General features: G+C 42.3%; 1 protein-coding gene across 3 annotated transcripts in view; it reads left to right on the top strand.

Moving 5' to 3' along the window:
• polb (polymerase (DNA directed), beta) overlaps nucleotides 1-14,062 on the top strand; it is a 90,746-nt gene that overhangs the window by 18,659 nt on the left and 58,025 nt on the right. For all 3 annotated transcript variants that reach the window (XM_080217089.1, XM_080217088.1, XM_080217087.1), the window contains exons 7-10: nucleotides 600-651; nucleotides 1,886-1,940; nucleotides 5,083-5,155; nucleotides 6,662-6,732. In XM_080217089.1, the coding sequence (XP_080073215.1) occupies nucleotides 600-651; nucleotides 1,886-1,940; nucleotides 5,083-5,155; nucleotides 6,662-6,732 (251 nt within the window). The remainder of the gene's footprint in view (nucleotides 1-599; nucleotides 652-1,885; nucleotides 1,941-5,082; nucleotides 5,156-6,661; nucleotides 6,733-14,062) is intronic.

The raw sequence follows: 14,062 nt of genomic DNA, 5'->3' as shown, positions 1-14,062 counted from the left end.
GTGACCATGACAGCTATCTGATTGTTGTAAAAACCCTTCTGGTTCACTAATGGCCTTTAAGGAAGGAAATCTGTTCTCTTTAATTAGTCTGGCCTACAGGTGACCCATAATGAAATGACCTTAAAGCCACTTAAAGGAAAATTGGAGGTGGGCAGTAACTGCTGACTTTTCCAGAGACATCCACATCCCATGAAAGAATAAAAAATAATTTCTCTCCATTAAATTTCACCTGCCATTTGTCTTTTCTTTTTACCCATCTGTGTACCTGCTCTGAAGATATGTTACTGTCTTCCTCACTCTTTGCTTTGCTCCTGAATTTTGTATCTTGTGCCCTTTATACCAAGTGCAGTTAAGATATAGCAGTAGAAGCGGGAACGCAGATATCTCCTTGGTACTGCTCACCCTCCACTCTTGCCTAGAGTGTCAAGAGATAGCAGTTTCTCCTGGAACAATAAAACTGTCTCAGGATGGACTGTGATTAAACTGTGAATATATTGGCTTTGATGGCTGAGTTGGACTATAACTTTACTAACCTAACTCTTGGCAATTCAGTTTTCAAGTGTAAATAAAAATGATTTGAAATTTAATTTTTTTTTTAGATCTGAGAGAAAATGAGCACATTCTAAATTATCATCAACGGATTGGCGTGAAGTAAGTTGTGGCGGAGCTGATTTTTCAATGTGACATAGTCGCTGGGCAGAAGTTTGTAAAAGTCATTTAGGATAGGTTTTAGTGGGATGAAAAGCTGCCTTGTGGAGGCATTGTGTCTTGGGATGTTTCTAGATGTAATATTAAAAAATAGATACAACTTTGGACAAATTAACTCCTTCAAAATACTCACCCCTTTATGTGACAGCAATTTGAAACTTCTCGGGTTGGATTATACCTTTAAAAACATTTGGAAGTTTTCAGTGTGACAGGTTGTTTGGCCTCTTTGAGCTTATTCCTTGCATAGCCCATCAAGGATTCTGTACCATCCACTTGACAATTCCTGAGGAGGAAGACATTGCATTATAATAATGCAGAAAAATAGTTTGCAGCGTAAATATTTCTAACTAACACTTGTAACTAACTGCTGTCATTTAAATTGCTTCGTATATTACAATCGTAATATAATTGCACCTTCGTGTCGCCAATCTTAACTCATTGGTGATGTTGCCATTCAGAGTCCATGCACACTAATGGTGTTGTGAAAAAGCAAAGTTAAGGGCGGGTGTGTGTGATCTTACCAAAAAAGGTCTCAGTGCCGAATGAGCATGAAAACGCGAGAGAATCGACCCCATTTTTTGGGTGAGCTCTCATATACAATTGGACGGCACTCAGCGCAAAAAAGAGGCAACGTGTGCTTCATGCCATTAGGGAGAATGGGCAGATTCCATTCCCATCGGGAAGCTGGCTGCTGACTGCAAGGGGCGCTATTGCACATGCCCCTTGATCTCTCAATATAGAAGTGTACACAGTGTACTGAGAGATTTGTCACTCTCCCCCACCGTCCCCCATTGCTGGCCTCCGTAGTCAATCGCTGGCCTCCTCAGATGATTACTGCCCTGATATCATCCCTCTCTCCCACTGGTAAGGCCAGCAAGGCAATCGGGAGAGGTCCCTGATTCCATTCTGGACTCGCTAATAATATTTAATTAAGCATTTAAATATTGCATGAACCCAGTTTTTCACCTCTCTCGTGATCTTACCAGCTCGCCACACCAATCGACCAGCATGATGAGCAGGTAAGATGGCACCACCAAAATGCCACTTCTCTCTGGAGAGAAAGCAATATGCGGGGGAGGGGAGGGTGGGTGGTAGCTTTCTGCTGAGCAATTAGTCCACAGATTCTTGCAATAATGAAAGCTGTCACAAATTTCTGTCAAATGACTGCTCTGCACAGGTACTTTGAAGATTTTGAAAAGCGAATTCCTCGATGTGAAATGGTGAAAATGCAGGTAAGGCAAAGGGAGCTCAGTTTGCCTATAACTGGGTAGAATCTTGACATTTGTCAAGTTTACACAATTGAGAAACTTCATTTAATAGATTGTGACTACAGACTTTGAATCCTAATGCACGGGTAAAAGTAAAAGTTTATTTATTAGCCACAAGTAGGCTTACATTTACACTGCAATAAAGTTACTGTGAAAATTCCCTACTCACTACACTCCTGCACCTGTCCAGGCACACTGAGGACAATTTGGTATGGCCAATGCACCTAACCAGCATGTCTTTCTGGGAGGAAACCAGAGCGTTCAGAGGGAACCCACGCAGACATGGGGAGAACTTGCAAACTCCGCACAGACACTGACCCAAGCTGGGAATCGAATCCGGGTCCCTGGCATTGTTAGGCAGCAGTGCTAACCACTGTACCACTACACCGCCCGATACTTGTGTGTGTAAGCAGATGTGCTTGCTGCTTCATGCTGAACACAGCCTGCACAGTTGTTAGATGGTTGTTACTTCCTTTCCTGCTTCAATCTTTCACAAAGCTGCTGGCAAAGATTAGTATTTACAGAGTTATAAAATCATCAAATAGTAGAACATAGAACGATACCATTCAGCCCATTGAGTCTGTGCTTGCTCTTTTGAAAGGCAATCCACTTCATTCCACACGTTACTTTCTGCCTATATTACAAGAGTGACTACGTTTTAAAAATAATTAATGAACTGTGGAGCACCTTGGGCATTCTGAAGGGAGCTGTATCAAGGACAATCTTTCATTGTTTCCTTCCATGCTGCCTATCTTCTCATCTTCCCTCTTTACATTTTTTTCTCCCTTCTACTGTTCATCAATTACGTTCATCCAATTATCTTTTGAAAGTTAGTGTTGAATCTGTTTCCAATATCAAGCAGTGCATTTCAAATTCCAACCAGACCTAATGTTGAACCAGTCTTTTTCCTCATGTTGCCTCTGGTTCTTGTGCAAAGCACCTTAAATCTATGCTCTCTGGTTGTCTATGTCTTGGCCTTTAGAAAACTGTTTTTCTTTATTTACTGTTATCTAAACATGATTTTCAGCGCCTATATCAAATCTCCTTTTAATCTTTCCTGCTCCTAGGAGTAGAACTCCAACTTGTCCAGTTTAGTTGTCTAATGTAATTCTTCATCCACTGAACCATTCTAGTAAATCGCTCCTGCACCCTTCCAGAGCTGTCATATACTTCCTAAAGTATGGTGTCCAGAATTGGGGACAAGACTCCAGCTGGGGGCAACCTTGTGTTCTACACAAGTTTAACACAGCTCCCTGACAGTTGGACAGTGCCTCAATTTATAAAGGCAGGCTCCTACGCACTTTGTTAACTGTTTTGTTAGCCAGTCCTGGAACCTTTAAAGATGTGTGCACGAACATCTCCAGGTCTGTCTCTTCTTGCACCCCCTTTAGGATGCTCCTCAAATTCTATCTCTTGGACCAGGTCTATCCTAATATTTCCTTGTGTTTCCTTGCTTGATAATGTTCCTATGATTTGGACATTTGCTATGTTTTGCTATATAAATGCCAATGGTTAGTGTTACAGTAGTCACTGTTTGAAGATGTGTACATTATATTAAACACAAACTGCAATTAAGTAGTAGCATGGAATACAATGTCAGAAATGTGAGGCTATCCACTCTGGTAAGAGGATTAGACATGCAAAATCTTTCTTAAATGGTAAGAGATTAGAAAGTGTAGACGTACAAATGATCTGGGTGTCCTCAAGTGACTCACTGAAGGCTAGCATTCAGGTGCAGCAAGCAATGAAGAAGGCTTGAATGTTGGTCTTTCTTCGCAGAGAGTTTGACTAGAGGAACCTTGCTTCAGTTGTACACAACCTTGGTTAGACTGCATCTGGGATAGTGTGCAGTTTTGGTCCCCTTGCCTTAGGAAGGATATTACTGCTGTAGAGGAAGGGCAATAATTCATCTTGGGATGGTGGGACTGTCCTGTGAAGAGAGATTGGGGAAATTCGGCGTGTATTCTCTAAAAGTTTTGACGAATGAGAGGTCATCTCATTGAAAGCTGCTTATTTGGATTGATAGGGTAGATTTGGGTTGGATATTTCCCTGTATTGAGGAGTCTAGAACCAGGAGACAGTTTCAAAATAAGGGAGAAGCTACTTAGAGCCAAAATGAGGAACATTTTTGTTTGTTCAAAGGCTTGTGAACCATTGGAATTCTGTACCCCAGAAGGCTTTGGAATCTCAGTCATTGAATATGTTTAAAGTAGAGGTTGTCAGATTTCTCAATGCCAATGACAGAAGGGGATATTAGTGTGGGAAAGTGACATTGAACTGAATGATCAGCTGTGATCATATTCAATGGCAGAGCAGCCTGATGGGCTGAATGGCTCACTCCCACTTGCTGGTTGTTTTGCTTTTGGGTCCAACTTTGTGCAGCTTGTCTATTTTGTAAACAGATGTATGCAGTATTGCTCAATAAATTATTAACTGAGATCATTTTAAATGAAGCACGGACCACAAATTGATTTATTCTGATAGTTGCACCATACAGCAGCTTGAGAATTGCCTTTGATCATGAGCATACTGTAATGTGGTAGCATTTTGCAGATTCCTGAAGTGAAACATTTTCAGATTTAGCAGGCGTGCAGGCGTTGTGATTGCTGTAATTATCTTAATTTGTATTTGGACCTAAATTGAAAATCATTAATGCATAGAAAAATGAAGAGTCTTTGCTGACCACTCATTAAATCTGAAAGTGAATCTGAGCTACTTTAATCATCACAAATTTCTCTCCACACCAGTTTAAGAATACTTCATCACCCTAATGTTATATGCTTCGAAGTGCTCTCCACACACAGGTTAAGTTTGGATGGACACAATCCAAAAATGTTAGGTGCTCTTCATATATTAACTGGAAGTATTATGAAAATGTCACACGTAACAGGCCTTTCAGTAAAGTGGAACAGTTGATATTTGGTATCCATTCCCTGCTTTCCCTTACTGGTACTGGTGAGATTGGGCATTTACTGCTGGGTACTGTGAATTGTTGCAGAATTGCATCCTGAGGCAAGAGCATGTTGGTCAGAACAACACTTAGCTATGCACTCCACCTCTTCCTCTTGCAAATTGTAACTATTTTTTGCTTATCTTGATTCTTTAGACCATAGTTCTGCGGGAAATAGAGAAACTGGATTCAAACTTCGTCGCCATCATTTGTGGCAGCTTCAGGCGAGGTTGGTGCATGTTTTGATTGACTTTAATCATTTAACTGGCAACTTTTTTGGATAGGTAATTGGAAATACCACTTGGAATGTACTTTGAAATTAATTAAATGTATGACAGGTTGAAATGTAGGTTTTGTAATATGGAAGTCCTGAACATTTACGGGTGAGCATGATGGCACAGTGGTTAGCATTGCTGTCTCACAGCACTGGGGACCTGGGTCTGATTCCAACGTTGGCTGACTGTTGATGTGGGGTTTGCTCCAGGTGCTCTGGTTTCCTCCCACAGTCCAAAGATGCGCAGGTTCGGTGGATTCATCATGGGAAGTGCTCAGGATGAAGTGGAGGTGAGGGCCTGGGTAAGAAGGTCTTTTAGTGACTTTTGGTGCAGACTCAGTGGGTCGAATGGCCTCCTCCTCCTTAGTCGTACTATGATTCTATTCTATGAAAACAATAGCTCAAAGATATATTAAATTTTGCCTGTGACTTTGCTGAGGAATGCCCCGCAGCAGTGTCCTGAGGATGAGATAATTGGCCTCCAACAAACAAAATCTTCCTTTGTGCCAGCTATAATTCTGGTCAATGAGGAGTTTTTCTCCTGACCCCAGTAATTCTGGTTTTAATTGGGCTTCTTGATGCTACGCTTAATAAAATGCCGCCTTTCTGCTCAGTCACTTTCACCTCACCTCCGGAATTTAACTCTCTTCTCCATGTTTGGACCAAGGCTCTAATGAGGTCTGAAGGCAAATGATCATGGAACCTGAACTGATTGCCAGTTAGCAGCTTATTAGTAAGTGACACTTGATAGTACTGTTGATGACATCTTCCATCAGTTTACTCATGATTGGGAGTTGGTTGCAGGGTATTTGGATTTATCCTGCTTTTTGTGAACTGGACATATCTGGGCAATTTTCCACGTTGTCAGATTGTATTGTAGCTATGCAGGAACAGCTTAACTAGAAAGATGGCTGGTCCTCGAGCACATATTTTCCGCATTTCAGCTGTGGTGTTGTTAGGGTCCAGAGGCTTTGTCATGTTCAGTGCATTCTGCTGTTTTTTGATGTGAGCTGATTGTGATCAAATTGGCTGATGACTCATAATTGTGATGGTGGAGGTTGGAGGTCAAGATGGATCATCCGTTCGACACTTTTGGCCAAAGGTGATTGCAAACAATTCAGCCTTGTCTTTAACAGTTACATGCTGGGTTCTGCTGTAATTGAGGTTGGGGATGGATGTGGTATAAATAATAATCAACATTTGAACTTTAACTGTCAGTGATTCCTGGCCTTTGGTTGTGAGTGTTTGGATCACCTCTGCAGCAAAGAGAATTATTTCATTTATACAGATATTATCCACCAAAATTTTGGGGTAGGGAAGAGGGAGTTGATGTGCATTTTCACCATTACCAACTGGTCTTTACCTGTTTGCCATTTCTGTGTTTCATAGCCTATTGAATGCAGCACCTGCAGTGCAGATCAGAAGGAGTCCCCTTCATTAATTTTCCCTTCATATCTCTAGGTGCTGAGTCGAGTGGGGACATGGATATTCTTTTGACTCACCCAGACTTCACTTCAGAATCAATAAAAAGGGTGAGTTTTGATATACTGAACCATTTGACAACAACCATGATTTTGAGTGCTCACTGCTGTTCACATAGCTTCGAATTGGCCAGCTGGCTTTGAAACCTTGAATATCATTCACGTTTTAATTATGCAGCAATTTGACTTCTTTGATATCTCCCCTCACATGTGGAGCAATGTGCATTCACAGGTTGTGTGGGGCATAGATACCAACGTGGACCAGTTGGGTTGAATAGCCTCTTTTTGTGCTGCAAATTTATTGCCTATTTGCATCTTGTTTATCTTTCCCTGTAAAACTGAGAATTGATTGTAAGCTTGAATCAATACATAGTGTGCTATCATGTGACATACTCACTTAGAATCATACAGTGAAATCTTGCTGGTGTTTGTGCTGGCAGGACCTTGTGGTCCTGCCGATGGTGCACTCCCGCTGTGGTTTCCTGGCAGCGAGGGGAGCATTCAGCATTTGATTTGATTGATTTCTTATCTTCACATGTATTAACATTGCATTACAAGTTATTGAAAAGTACTGTTCCTTGCATGCAATACATATAACACATACCATTCACAGAAGGAAAGGAGAGAGTGCAGAATGTAATGTTACAGTCATAGCTAGGGTATCAAGAAAGATCAGTTTAATACAAATTAGATCCATTCAAAAGTCTGACAGCAGCAGGGAAGAAACTGTTCTTGAGTTGGTTGTACATGTCCTCAGACTTTTGAATCTTCTTCCCGAAGGAAGAAGGTGGAAGAGAGAATGTGTGTGGTCCTTAATTATGTCAGCTGGTTTTCCAAGGAAATGTAGATGGAGTCAATGGATGGGAGGCCCGTTGACAACATCTGCCGCCAGCAAACAGCACACTGCCTCCTGCCACCGTGAAATGCACCATGGAGGGGGAGAAAAATCCTGTCCATTACAAACTTACAGCACAGAAGGAGGCCATTCAGCCCATTGTGCTTTTGCTTGCTCTTTGAAAAACCGGTCACGCTCAATCCCACTCCCCAGCTTTTGATTTTATCACGTTTGCACAAGGGAATAAATCTTCTCTATCTACATGATCAAAGCCTCATCATCTTGCAATCACCGTTGATCACTGCTTAACCTTCCCTGTTCAACAGCTGAGGCTTAAACAATGATTAATAAAGTTCAGGTATATTAGCTTTTGCATTCAGTTGCCTTATTTATAAACCCAAGTAAAGAAGATACTTTTTTCATCCCCTTAACAATTATTAGGTGGTATGGTGGTTCGCACTGTTGCCTCACAGCACCAGGGACCCGGGTTCAATTCCCAGCTTGGGTCACTGTCTGTGTGGAGTTTGCATGTTCCCCCCCATGTCTGAGGGGGTTTCCTCCCACAGTCCAAAAGTCATGCTGATTTAGGTGCTTTGGCCAAAATCCTCCCTCTGTGTACCCAAACAGGCTTCGGAGTATGGCGACTAGGGGATTCTCACGGTAACTTCATTGTTCATTGAAGGACGTAAGGAACCAAAGCAGTATGTTAGAGGACCAACATTCTTCCGCACAGTGCAGTAGCTAATGACTTGTGATGCAATGTGAATATGCCAAATGGTGGACATAGGGTCAAACAAGTCAAGTATTACAGGGCCACTATGCCCTGTTGCCCCTGCCAAATAAGATGAGGCTGGGAGGAACTCCATGAAAGTGGAAAGCTTGCAAAGATCAAGAGGACAAAAGGAAGGGTGTGTGAAAAGTAATCCTTTTCATTTGTCATTTTATACATTTTATGCCCAGCTGAAGAATGGACAATTAAAATCACATAAATCTTTTGTCTGGAAATGTTTACCTACAAATTTACCATTTTTTTAAAAATTAAAAGATGTTTATTATGAAAGTTGGAGCAGCATTTTAAGGGAGAATGTTTCAGCAACCGAGGTCTCAGGCTAACTGATTCTGATCGTTAAAGCAAATCATGCTGACCAGATTTTCATAAAAGCATGGAAGCCTTTTAGTTCAAGAGAATTTTTCTTTTCAATTCAAGAATCAAAGTAAAGGGCTGAGATCCATGGTGCAGGAAACCAGCGAGGTCAGAGAGTAGGACAGAAAAAGAGGTAAATCAAGATTTAGTAATTCAGATGACTCCCAGTTTGGGTTTAAAAGCCTCAAGATTGTTGGAAGAAAGGAAGACTGAGGGAGGTTAAAGAGATTTATGGTCCAGAAAAGAATAATTTACAGTGGGACATAATTCAGTTTTAACAGTGCAAATATAGGGTCGAGGAGAAAATGTAGCACTGGTAGATTTGGAGCTTCAGCAGAACAAAATTGGAAAGTTGAGAAGCTATGGCTGGTTTGCGCTGCTTTTCAGCTGATGGCTATGAGGTTGTCAGTTGCAGGATGAGAGGCCTGCTTAATTCCTAATACTTTCTTCCTTGCTCAACGGGAAGAGCATTGGCAGATGACCATTTGATATCCCGGATGAGCTTTGAACCCCTTTCCCAGTGGCCATGGATTGTCATCTGTGCGTCAACAGATGACAATTAGGACTGAAAACCTAGAGTGACGGAAGTTAATTTGCTGCTGCTGTATCCACCGTGTGTTTCTTATCTGTATGGTTGAGTTACAGGCTGTGTCTATTGCCTGAGCCGCCGAAAAGAAGTTTAGGAGTTTTCAACTCTTTACTGTCTTCTATTTAAATGGTAAAGCAGTAATGATACATCAGCAATTAGAATAGTGGGATGAGCAGAATAGCATGATGGTTTCATAGAATAATTGCTCTATGTTAGAACATTGAACACAAGTTGCTTCGATCATATCCACAGCTACCAGGCCTGTCTGTAACTCTCAATCCCGTTAAATCCCCTGTACTCATCCAGAAGTCTCTTAAAAGACTCCAGCGAGTTTGCCTTGACCATCACCGATGGCAGCCGATTCTACTCACTCACCACCCTCTGAGTGAAAGACTTACCCCTGACATCTCCTCTGTACCTGCTCCCCAGCACCTTAAACCTGTGTCCTCTCGTAGCGACCATTTCAGCCCTGGGAAATAGTCTCCGAGAATCCACCCTATCTATACCTCTCAACATTTTATAAACCTCTATCAGGTCGCCTCTCAATCTTCGTCTCTCCAGGGAGAAGAGACCTAGCTCCCTTAACCTATCTTCATAAGGCATTCCTCCCAATCCAGGCAACATCCTTGGAAATCTCCTCTGCACCCTCTCAATAGCTTCCACATCCTTCTTGTAGTAAGGCGACCAGAACTGCACACAGTACTCCAAGTGGGGTCTGACAAGGGTCTTATAAAGTTGCAGCATTACCTCCCGACTCCTAAACTCAATCCCTTGATTAATGAAGGCTAGCACACCATACGCCTTCTTGACCACAAGATGATAAACTTTTCAATGAGCAAATGGCTGTGAATTACTGACATGAGGTCAGATTAAGTGTTAAACATGGGCATGTACGTTTACAGAAATAAGCTTATCTCAGGAAAAATTCTACCTGGGAATCAAGTTCTGAATGAAAACACCATTATTTTACACTTGATTATCCTTTCTGAGGCTGAAGTCTATGATACTATGAGCCTAACTGCCTTATCTTGAAAATAGCGCTGTTGAATATGAGTGTTGCACTTTCCAGTTGAAAGAAATTGTAATGTGTGCAGGCATGCTCAACCTTTTTAGTCATTTTAATTCTGTAGTTCAAACAGCCATCAGAGAGAGTAACTGTAACAAATATAAATGTAGTTATGTTCGGGGTATGGTGTTCATGTTTCTATACCACACCCTGAGCAGAAGAGAGTCGTGAAATTTTTTTTTCCTATGATATCCAATTAGCAGCTGAATGGCAGCAACTCGCCAATGCTTCTTTGTCCAAACCTAAATGTGCTTGAGATCACCGCCTCCGAATCTTGCACCGTTCTGGATTGGAAATGTATTGCCCTTCCTTCATTATTAGGCCACTTCTCGAGAGGCTCCCTACCTGAAAGCACTGAGGATGTACCTTCACCACCACTGCCCTGAGGGAACTTAGGGCTGGGCAATAAATGCTGGCTTTGCCAGTGCCAGCCATATCCATGAATGAATAATGCAAGAAAGCATGACAAATTCTTGATGGTCCTGTGAGTGCAACGTTACTGGCCTTCTCTGTCTTTTACATAGCAGCAAGTATGGAAATCTAGGTTAGCATTTTCAGAAACTGCACAAATCCATGTGGTTATTGATCAATCTTGGGGCCTGAAGCAACCTGAAGGGAGCCTAGATTGTGGATTTATTATTTGGTTGTCTGCATGACTGTCTTCACATGAAAGATCTTGTTTGGCTGATGACCCTTATAGGCTACAATTGTCAGTCTTATGATTTAGGGTACTTCTGGTTTTGTACTGAGCACCTTCTAATCTCTGTGTTTGTGACATGGCTGTTCCAACAGAGACTTAATATTGGCCAGAGGGCCTATTGGTCACAGCTCTGTCAGGACTGGATATAACCAGTTTCGTTGTTGGCTGGATTCTTGACTTCAATGTGTTCTCATCAAGCGATCACTTAGCACCTCTGACAATCTCTGTTCTATGCTACATCTTTCCCTGGACTGTTTATCAGACTCTCATTGAAAGGAGGTGACAAGATATGTACTTAATTGTTAAGCAATTCAGAATGCCTTTGCAAAACTGCGTCAAACGCACAATATCTAAATAAATTCTGAAGAGTTAAATCAACTTGCTCACTTTTAACGAACATGCAATGAGATGCCAGATTCCTGCACTTGGGCGGCGGGGTGGCACAGTGGGTTAGCACTGCTGCCTCACAGCACCAGGGATCCAGGTTCGATTCTTGGCTTGGTTCTCTGTCTGTGTGGAGTCTGCATATTCTCCCCATGTCTGCATGGGGTTCTTCTGGGCGCTCTAGTTTCCTCCAAAAGACATGTTGGTTAGGTGCTAAATTCTCTCTATGTACTGAAGAACATAAGAAATGGGAGCAGGAATAGGCCATCTCGCTCTTCAAGTCCACCCCGCCATTCAATAAGATCATGGCTGATCTGAAGTGGATCAGTTCCACTTTCCCGCTTTCTCCCCATAACCCTTAATTCCCCTGTCTATCAGAAACCTATCTACCCGTGACTTAAATATATTTAGCGAGGTAGCCTCCACCACTTCAACGGGCAGAGAATTCCAGCGATTCACCACCCTTTGAGTGAAGAAGTTACTCCTCAAGTGTGATCTAAACTGCCCCCCCCCCCCCCAATCCTTTCTAAGCGGGAAGAATCTCTCTACCTCTACCCTATCCATCCCCTTCAGAATCTTATACATCTCTATAAGATCCCCCCTCATCCTTCTAAACTCCAACGAGTACAGACCCAGTCTATTTAGTCTCTCTTCATAGGCCAACCCCCTCATCTCTGGTATCAGCCCAGTGAACCTCCTCTGCACTCCCTCCAAGGCCAATATATCCTTCCACAAGTACAGCGACCAAAACTGCACACAGTACTCCAGCTGTGGCCTCATCAGTACCCTGTACAGTTGCAGCAAGACCTCCCTACTTTTATATTCTATCCCCCTCGCTATGAAGGCCAACATTCCATTCACCTTCTTGATCACCTGCTGCACCTGCAGTCTGGGTTTTTGCGACTCGTGCACAAGGACCCCCAGGTCCCACTGCACCGTAGCATGCTGCAGCTTTTTGCCTTTTAAATAATAATCCCTCCTACTATTACTTCTGCCAAAGTGATAACCTCACACTTGCAAACATTATACTCTATCTGTACCTGAACTGGCGCAGGGTGTGGCGACTTGAGGTTTTTCACAGTAACTTCATTGCAGTGTTAATGTAAATCTACTTGTGACACTAATAAATAAACTTCAATCCATGACTCTGCCCACAATTTTGCATCTTTGATAAAAGTAAATTACTGCAGATGCTGGAATCTGAAACCAACAGAGAAAATGCTGGAAAATCTCAGCACATCTGGCAGCATCTGTAAGGAGAGAAAAGAGCTGACATTTCGAGTTCACATTGGACTTTGACAAAGGGTCATCTGGACTCGAAACGTCAGCTCTTTTCTCTTCTTACAGATACTTCTAGATCTGCTGCGATTTTCGAGCGTTTTCACTTTTGGTTGCAGTTTTGACAGATTGGGGTGTCACCTTGACAAAACAGCAGGGGGCGCTGTCTTCCCTCCTTAGGGTACAGACTTGGAAAAAGTTGGGTTAACTGCAGAGTGAGAGGGTGGAACCTCATGACTTGTTAGGACAAAATCTTAATTTGTACTTAACACTATTTACTTTGTACGAAAAGGATGTTTTGGAACGGTGCTTCATTATGCAGCCATGTGGAAATATTAAACCAAGGTTAGATACTTCCCCCTAGGAAATAAATCCTGAAGCAGTGCTTCTTCAGGATTAGTTTTATACACCTTTTCAGTTGTACTGGGAAGAAGTCCTTTACTTTGCCATGTGTTGACAATGTATAATATCCTTTAAAATGGTCGGGGGGGGGGGGCAATCAAAATAGGGAGCTGCCTATATATTTTTTAATTCGTTCATGGGATGTGGGCGTCTATGGCTGGGCCAGTATTTATTGAACTGAATGGCTTGCTACACCATTTTTAAAAGGGTATTTGAGAGTCAAGCACATTGCTGTGGCATTGGAATCACATGTGGGCCAGACTGGATAAGGACGGCAGATTTCCTTCTCTAAAGGACATTAGTGAACCAAGTGGGTTTTTCTGACAATCAATAATGGTTTCACGGTCATCATCAGACTTTTAATTTCAGATCTTTTTTATTGAATTCAAATTCCGCCATCTGCCGTGGTGGGATTTGAACCCGGGTCCCCAGAAAATTAACTGAGTTTCTGGATTAACAGTCAAACAATAGTATCACTTGGCCATCACCTCCCAAGAAACAGAAGTATTTTTTACCAAGTTGCGTGTTCCTGAAGTTAAACTAATAAGTAAACCATGATGACGTAGTGACACAGTGGTTAGCACTGCTGTCTCACAGCTCCAGATGCCTGGGTTCGATTCCAGGCTTGAATCACTGTCTGTGTGGAGTTCACACACTCTCCCTCTGCATGAGTTACCTCCAGGTGCTCCGGTTTCCTCCCACAATCCAAAGATGTGCAGGTTAGATAGAATGGCCGTGCTAAATTGCTCCTTAGTGCCCAAAGATGTGTGGATTAGGTGCATTGGCCATGCTAAATTATCCCTTAGTGACCTGGAATGCGTAGGTTGGAGGGATTAGCGGGGTAAATGTGTGGAGTTATGGGCCTGGGTGGGATTGTTGTTGGGGCAGATTGGATGGGCCAAATGGCCTCCTACATTGTGGGAATTCTATGAAGAAAAGGTTTTTGCTAAAGGCAGTCAATGCTATTGGCTCAGACAAGGAGG

Source organism: Carcharhinus amblyrhynchos, chromosome 34 (genome assembly GCF_965287045.1).
Source record: "Carcharhinus amblyrhynchos chromosome 34, sCarAmb.v2.hapA, whole genome shotgun sequence".
NCBI lineage: Eukaryota > Metazoa > Chordata > Chondrichthyes > Carcharhiniformes > Carcharhinidae > Carcharhinus > Carcharhinus amblyrhynchos.
Note: the sequence above shows the minus strand (reverse complement) of the source record. Positions and strands in the feature narration are given on the sequence as shown.